Below are 9,005 nucleotides of genomic sequence, written 5' to 3' on the forward strand. Positions count from 1 at the left end.
AAGTTATAGCGATATTGCTAGCGATATCGCTTAGTGTGACAGTACCTTTAGTCATGGGAGTGCCAAGAGCTTCGGTGCATCAGAGAGTGGCAAAATTAACATAGAAATATCTTCAATGTGCAGTGCTTCAACCTGCACAGTCAATTCATTACAAAATGTAATACAATCTGTTGGGCCTTCAGTTTGGAAAAGTCTATGTGGGAATGATCCTTTTCACTGCAATATAGTAAAAGTGCTTCTGTCTGGTGGTGGGATATTTTAGCTGACAAAAATTTCTTCTAGCCGATTTGCATAAGTTCCTGTTTGTACTTAATCTGACTGGTAAACCTAGCATGGAAGATAATCAAGAGACCATCATTGTTTTAGACCAATACAGAAAACAGAGCTCAGCTCTAGATGGTATAATATCCCACACAGTTTGTCCCTTGTCTGAGCCAGAGTATGGAGTCAGTGGCTAAACAAATAAAACTTAGTTCACTTTATGGAAGGAAGATAACAAGGGAGTTAAAGAATGTGTCTCAGGATTGTCTCATTCCCATAATGGTGCTGCCCAAGGAAAGGCATCTCCAGACGACAACAACAACAACAAAAAAATGACACTTTTGATTGATCAGAAAACAACTGTTAGGTACAGTTAAAAATGTGTGATGCATTGATCCACAGGCAGGCCTTAGGATCTGTTAGAGTGTCCATATGACCTGAGAGTTCATTCACAACCTGGACAACCTTTGTTGTCCTTGCAAGTCCTACATATACAACTGCAAAAATTTGGAATCACTGGTATGATTATTGTGTTATGGGCTCACCTGGTAGGATAGATTCTCTAAGCAGTAGGTTAGGATGATAAACAGCAAAGAAAGAAGAAAGGCAATGATGAAGTGGAGTTAGAACTGCTGGATGACATGTAGAACAGCAGAGCATGCAGTATTGCAGACAAACGAGCAGGTCTAAAAGCACCAAATGCACCAGAGTTGTAACTGTGTACAGCACCAATATTGGCAGAAAGGAGTTTATCAGGTTCCTGTAGCAGCAGAGTTGTAGGTGTAACAGCACCTTACTGCTTTTTAGCTGAAAGCAATAGCAACAGATTTAATTGGTCTAGTCCAATATTTTTAATCTAATTTTAGGACTTGTGTAAAAATCTGATATAGTTTTAGGTCAAAATTGTACAGACATATGAAAATTCTAAAGGGTAAACAAGTTTCGATCATCTCTATCTAAAAAGTGTAAACTTACACTATTCCAGGAAAACACAACTAATGTCGGTCCAATGGCAACATTGTCATATTGAAACTATCGAAAATTGTACATTTTTACCACTGTTAGTACATGAATATATCACCAGAAACAAGTTTTGAGTATTTGAGGATGATTTGGAGAGTTTGTGCAGAAACTCACAAAACCCTCCTCATGGTACCAAAACTCCTAAGATTTGAGGATTTTTCAGTTTTAACATACAGTGGGGAAAAAAAGTATTTAGTCAGTCAGCAATAGTGCAAGTTCCACCACTTAAAAAGATGAGAGGCGTCTGTAATTTACATCATAGGTAGACCTCAACTATGGGAGACAAACTGAGAAAAAAAAATCCAGAAAATCACATTGTCTGTTTTTTTTTTCATTTTATTTGCATATTATGGTGGAAAATAAGTATTTGGTCAGAAACAAAATTTCATCTCAATACTTTGTGATATATCCTTTGTTGGCAATGACAGAGGTCAAACGTTTTCTGTAAGTCTTCACAAGGTTGCCACACACTGTTGTTGGTATGTTGGCCCATTCCTCCATGCAGATCTCCTCTAGAGCAGTGATGTTTTTGGCTTTTCGCTTGGCAACACGGACTTTCAACTCCCTCCAAAGGTTTTCTATAGGGTTGAGATCTGGAGACTGGCTAGGCCACTCCAGGACCTTGAAATGCTTCTTACGAAGCCACTCCTTTGTTGCCCTGGCAGTGTGCTTTGGATCATTGTCATGTTGAAAGACCCAGCCACGTTTCATCTTCAATGCCCTTGCTGATGGAAGGAGGTTTGCACTCAAAATCTCATGATACATGGCCCCATTCATTCTTTCATGTACCTGGATCAGTCGTCCTGGCCCCTTTGCAGAGAAACAGCCCCAAAGCATGATGTTTCCACCACCATGCTTTACAGTAGGTATGGTGTTTGATGGATGCAACTCAGTATTCTTTTTCCTCCAAACACGACAAGTTGTGTTTCTACCAAACAGTTCCAGTTTGGTTTCATCAGACCATAGGACATTCTCCCAAAACTCCTCTGGATCATCCAAATGCTCTCTAGCAAACTTCAGATGGGCCCGGACATGTACAGGCTTAAGCAGTGGGACACGTCTGGCACTGCAGGATCTGAGTCCATGGTGGCGTAGTGTGTTACTTATGGTAGGCCTTGTTACATTGGTCCCAGCTCTCTGCAGTTCATTCACTAGGTCCCCCCGCGTGGTTCTGGGATTTTTGCTCACCGTTCTTGTGATCATTCTGACCCCACGGGGTGGGATTTTGCGTGGAGCACCAGATCGAGGGAGATTATCAGTGGTCTTGTATGTCTTCCATTTTCTAATTATTGCTCCCACAGTTGATTTCTTCACTCCAAGCTGGTTGGCTATTGCAGATTCAGTCTTCCCAGCCTGGTGCAGGGCTACAATTTTGTTTCTGGTGTCCTTTGACAGCTCTTTGGTCTTCACCATAGTGGAGTTTGGAGTCAGACTGTTTGAGGGTGTGCACAGGTGTCTTTTTATACTGATAACAAGTTTAAACAGGTGCCATTACTACAGGTAATGAGAGCCAGAAATCTTGATTGCTTGTTTCTGACCAAATACTTATTTTCCACCATAATATGCAAATAAAATGAAAAAAAACCAGACAATGTGATTTTCTGGATTTTTTTTTCTCAGTTTGTCTCCCATAGTTGAGGTCTACCTATGATGTAAATTACAGACGCCTCTCATCTTTTTAAGTGGTGGAACTTGCACTATTGCTGACTGACTAAATACTTTTTTTCCCCACTGTAGCTATGCAGCATGTTATGGATTGCTATATATGTACAAGATCAGAGCAACTGTTAGTACACTAATGCAGCACTAGAACTACTGTTGATGCAGCAATGCAGCACCAGAACCAGTACATGAATGCAGTTCAAAGCTTAATACACCTATCAATTGCAGTGTCAGGTCAACTTAACAATGGTATCACAGGAATCAAAGTACTGATAATATGCAGGCAGTTTCATAAATAAACATTTACAGCTATGTACCTTATAGGTGACATCTTTTCTGATTGGAGTTGTTATTATCCCTTTTGTCTCCATGTAGTACAAACACCATGATGAGATATCATGCCCTGAGCTCATCTCTCCAGTCTTCTGCAGCACTTCCCTAACAAGGACCCTTTAAAAATAAAGTATCATTTTAATGCTATTGAATACAAATATCTCCCATATTATGAGCTCTGAATAATTAATTGCCCCTACTGCCCCATAATGTGGCATCACTTGTATGTATTATGTATACCCCTCCTCATATGTAAAGCGCCATGGAATAAATGGCGCTATAATAATAATAATAACCGTAACATACTGCTCCATACCCCCTCCCCTTCTATCTACAGTAATAGCCAAGACATGTAATCTTCTGATCCTCCATGCAGCACATGGCACTGCCATGACAGCATCAGTGTGATGAAAGGCGTACATAGACTCTCAAGTCTCTCAGTTCTTTGCAGTCCACAATAAATCCTTTGGCAGGCCGTATGTGACCCATGGGCCTTATGCTGTGCATACCTGACCTAAAAAATTTGAAGGAGTGGCAAATTTATCACAGTTCATGCTATTAATGTTATGTTATTATTACATTTGATCTTTTAAAATAGGTTTCTAACTTTGCCCATCAGTTTAGCTGGATTTTTGAGACCAGTTTTGTTTCCTCAAAATTGTGATCCACAATAGGGCATCTTAAACCCTTCCCAGCTAATCCATGTCCTTCCTTGTATTAAGAAGAGTGCAAAACATATCTAAAACACTTAGTAAATGTCAGACACCTTTTGAATAGTCAGTCGGCTCCAATGTATCTGTTATTTTCTGGATTCCCATGTAATACTTAGAGAATGCCCCTAGATATGTTTTCTTTTGATGGACTAGTCTAGTCATTTGAATTCATGTTTGCAATTAGTATTGTTTAATATTTGAGAGGTCTCTTTTTTGTCTATAATAGAAATATGAAACTAATGCCCCTGGAGAAGTTGAAAGTGAGGAAGAAGAAGAGGTGGAAGATGATGAAGATGATGATGATGAAGAAGAAGAAGACAGCACAAGCGGTGATTCTGATGATAGTGATGAGGAGGAAGTTGAAAGTCAAGCAAGTTCAAAGCAGCACAGTGCAACACGAAGAGATCATCAGGAATGGAATCAATTAACACTTACGTACTAATACTTTCTTCTTATTACTCTTCCTTTTTTAACACAAATCTTATTTATTTCAGAAGCAACTTAGTTAAAGACTCTGGATTTAGTGACAGGATTACTAATAACACTCACTTTATTTGCTGACAAACCATAGCCTGAAACACAAACTGATTTGTAAAGTTTTGATGTTTTGTTAGGGGTTCTTGTAGCGATTCGGGGAGTATAATATATACCAGCTCCCTAGGATTAATGCCAGCAAAGGGAGATTTTAATTCCCTGAAAGAACTTTGTATCTGTCAGCAATTTTAACCCATTTGCTCCAGAGAAGCCTACAGCACATGCATTTTAAGTACATATTGAGATAAAAGAAAAACGCAATTCTGAGCAAAGATTGTCTGTATATTACAGCATATAGGGGTAGCATTGTAATAGAAAAGGTCAAATAAAATATTTAATTCATTGTACATCCACTTGCTTAAAGATGGCCATTCATCCTCAAAATGAAGAGTAGAAGACCAACCTTTAATTAACATATAGAGAGAAGTCAGTCATGTTAAATTTTCATGTACAATATTTTATTGAAATTTAAAACCCAACCCTTTATAATTTTAAAAAATTTTGGGAAATTAAAATTACTACATTACACATACAAAAAAAAATATTTATTTTCCCGAATGTAACTATTATGAAAGCTTTCCATAGTTTTTCATGATTGTTTAACATAACCTATCATCACCAAACCTGTTGACCCTTGTTTTACTTTACCGCATGATCTGTTGAAATCTTTGTTATGGAAAGGGCTAAAAGACACATGATGTTCATGTGTCTTGTAAATGTTTGCACTCATTCTCTATTCCTGGTTCTTCCTGCAGTGGGTTGAACAAAACAAAGTGCAGGGAGTTAATGTCTAATACACTGTTAAGGCCCCGTCACACACAGCGAGATCGCTGATTTTGTGACGCCACAGCGATCTCGCCAGCGACATCGCCGGGTATTGCTGATCGCGCTCGAAAGTCCTGGGATGTTTTTTGATCATTGGTCTCCCGCTGGCCAGCACGCATCGCTGCGGGTGGCATCGGGAGAGCAATGATCAGCGGCGCTGGGAGCTGGTTTCCAATGTAAACAGCGGGTATCTAAGAACCGCGCGGCTCTTAGATATCCGCTGTTTACCTTGGATACCAGCTTGCTCGCTGGTCCTGATTGCTGGTGATTCTGTCTATGTGACAGCTCACCAGCGATCAGCTAACTATGTCCCAGCGATCCCATCCACGTAAGATCGTTGGTGGGATCGCTGGGACATTGATACGTGTAATGGGGCCTTTAGATTATTGTGAACGAACATTCTTAAGAAAACTCATTTCATGATAATCTTGCAGTTTAAACAGGTTGCAAATCACCCCAAAATAACCAAAATGCTTCTTTGCCAGGTAAAATCTTTTGTGTTGCTAAAAAGATCATTGTTCTTGGGAGCACATCAACCGGTGTAAGCAGGATTTGTGCTGTCAAGAACAATGGAAGCCCATACATACTGAATGATATACAGTATTACTTTATTATATTATGATATCATTGAATTCTCATCATCAGAGCGCTTTGCCTCTGTGAACGAGCTTTTAAATAACCACCAATCCAGTTGCAGATCTGGATTCATTTAGCGTCGCTGGTCAGTTTCTGTCAACAAACCTATACCACTGTAAAGATTAGATAGTAGCTGAAGTAAAAAAGTAAATTTATTTATTTTCTTTATGGTATTAATTTGGATTATTCAATTTAGAAAATGGCAAAATATCATAAGAATTTTTAAAATATAGTCTTTAAAGCTAGATAGAATTTAAGAGGAAATCAAATACGGAGCCTAAACATAACCGTTATTTCAGGAGCAGGCTCTTTTATAATGTGCACCAAAATGTTGAAAGTTTCTTATCTGCTAAATGTAAACCACAGCAAGCCAATTCAAAACATCGATAATTATGTTATTTTAATGTGTTGTCCATTGAAAACAAGTTATCAACTGTCCAAAGCCTAAATGATAACTTACGAATTGGTGGGGGTCCAACTGTTGGGATCTGCATCGATTGGCAAAATGGAGAATTTTTATTCCCTATATGGGACTTTTATCAAAATTACAAAATGTAGCAGCAGACTGGATACCCAACTTCTACTCCATTCACTCTTTTAGTGGGCTGCTAGAAAAAGCTGAGTACAATGCTCCATATGGAATGGATGGAGCAGCAGTCGACCATGAGCACCTCTGCTCCATACTAGAGTGAATATGAAAGTTCTCCTTCTGCCTATCAGTACGAGTCTGATGCGGGTGGACCCCTGCCAATCAATAAGCTATCACATATCTGATAACTTGATTTCATCAGACAACACTTTTAACTTTGTAATATCGGATTCTAGAGGTATAATATATACTCAGAAACAAACTGCAAATGTCTTCTCTGAGCAAAAGGGTTAATTTTAATCTAAGGGTTATGGATAAGCAATCCATTTGATTGGTTCTGCATGCATACAAACAAATACAATATACCATCCTATCCTGTCAATTAATCCAATACTTTTTTGTCAATGCTATTTTTTCATACAGGAGAGATTTTGGTTATGAATCTATACCTAAATAGATTTAGTTAAGCCCCTTGGCTTTATTTAAGACAAATGTGGTTCCATTTTCAGATGGGACCAGATGTGAGTATAAGCCCTTGTTGAGTATCAGTTTCTTGGGAAGGATTGTTTAGAATTTTTCCAACCCCTGTTTATGCATTTCAGCATGTAGATTTATTTGTTAATGAGTTTTAGTTTTAGTAAAACTTACATTGTCTGCTTATGTCTGCTAAGCTGGTAAAAGGGACCATCCAGTACCAAGTAATAATTGGGTGGAAAAGTCAGATGAATTATTGTAACTTGTGTTTGCTCCTTAGCTAAGGGTAGTGTCTATCTACCAATGTCACAAATGGGCATTCTGCTAATGTGTTACTGTTTGTCTCCGAGCCAAGCGATAACTATGTACTAAGATCATCCAAGTCCATGTAATGATTCACACTTGTAATGTCATATCACCTGAAGGCTATGAAAATAAAACATTCTTTATGGTTAATTTTTGGAGTTAGGTCTCAAGGGCATTTGGACCATTTATTCATATTTTTCTACTTACCATTGTTCTACAGATTAACACATAGTGGTACTCCAATTGGTAAGGATGTCACTGGAGTAGGAATCTGTATAACTTTTTGAATGGAAAATATGTGCAATAGATTGGACACTACATCTATCCTGAGCAAAACATTAAAAATTAACCACAAAGATACCATTTACTTTGCTTTGTCTATGTTTTTGTTTATACAGATATTTGTCTTGTTACAATGCGTTTCTGTACAGTTCATGGTATTTCTGTGCATTTTAATGCTTTTTTCTTCCCTCTCATTCTTTCATTTTGAAATCCATCCCATACATATCTCAAAGCAAACCTGTCCAGATGTGCTAGTGCCGAGAATGCAAATCTTGAATCCACTTGAAAATTAGCCATAAAGTGCATTGGGGGTCTCTTAATCCACCTGACAAGCCCCGCCACTCTACAATACACTTTAAAAGTAATTTGCATGTGGCTTCAAAGCTTTATTTCTCAGTACTGAATCTCTGGATAACTACAGGACAGGTATGATTTTTATTATTGCTTCCTAAACTCTAGTTACTTTAGTAAAATCCATGCATTCAAGTTCTATTTAAGTAGTTAATTTCTAATTTAGCTTTACATGCTTTAATATTATGTAAATCTCAATGATTTGCCTATATGTATAACATGTCTTCACATGTGATAATTAATTGCTATTATAAATCGTGTAGAGCCATTCTAACCCTTTTAATCATGCATATAATCATTTGTGTCTAGTGAAATAACATTTCATTGTTCTGTCCATACAGATATGCATTCATACTCATGCAGCGGTGTCTACAAGCTACCTGTTGTAGATAGGTGTCATGTCGGAAAATAGTAAGTCATGTTCAGGGGCGGACATATCATTGGTGTAATCTGTGCAGCCACACAGCAGCCCAAAAGAGAGGGGAACCAATTTCCACCTCCAAATCAGAAAGCAGATTTTGTTATAGACACATAAGCAGGTATATGATAAGGAGCTTTTGGACTGCAAGGGGCCCATATATTGTCCTTGCAGAAGAGCCCTCTTCTGTCTATGTCCGCCCCTGATTTAATGGCTAGCATTAAACATTGATTTAAAAGTGCTAGTTTTCAATTGAAGAGCTCTCTGTGTTATGAGTTGTTATTGCAGTTTGGTATTTTAGAATGAATAGTGGTAATAATAACAATTCACAGACCAGAAAATGTGTTTTTTGACTACTTAATGCATTGCAAGCATCTCTTTATTTGCCCCGTCTAAATACAGAAACTAATTTAAAACGGTGGACAAAAGGTGTTCGATATATTTTCTTTTAGCCACATTCATTTCTTTATAGACTATAATATAATCTGTACAATAATTTATGCAGTCAAAGGTTCAATTAATATTGTATGCTAAATTTAGCAAAATCTTGCCCTAAAAATGGAAATATCACGCTTGAAAATTTGACAGAGAAGCTGAG

The 9,005-nt window shown here is 37.9% G+C and overlaps 1 protein-coding gene across 1 annotated transcript in view; it reads left to right on the forward strand.

Moving 5' to 3' along the window:
* Positions 1-8,048, forward strand: part of CLSTN2 (calsyntenin 2) — a 1,499,677-nt gene extending 1,491,629 nt beyond the window's left edge. The window contains exon 17 of the mRNA XM_073581085.1: positions 4,219-8,048. Within this exon, the coding sequence (XP_073437186.1) occupies positions 4,219-4,434 (216 nt within the window). The 3' untranslated portion in view covers positions 4,435-8,048. The remainder of the gene's footprint in view (positions 1-4,218) is intronic.
* The last annotated feature ends 957 nt before the right edge of the window (positions 8,049-9,005 follow it).

This window comes from Dendrobates tinctorius, unplaced genomic scaffold, assembly GCF_039654945.1.
Source record: "Dendrobates tinctorius isolate UK_male_01 unplaced genomic scaffold, ASM3965494v1 ptg000069l, whole genome shotgun sequence".
Classification (NCBI taxonomy): domain Eukaryota; kingdom Metazoa; phylum Chordata; class Amphibia; order Anura; family Dendrobatidae; genus Dendrobates; species Dendrobates tinctorius.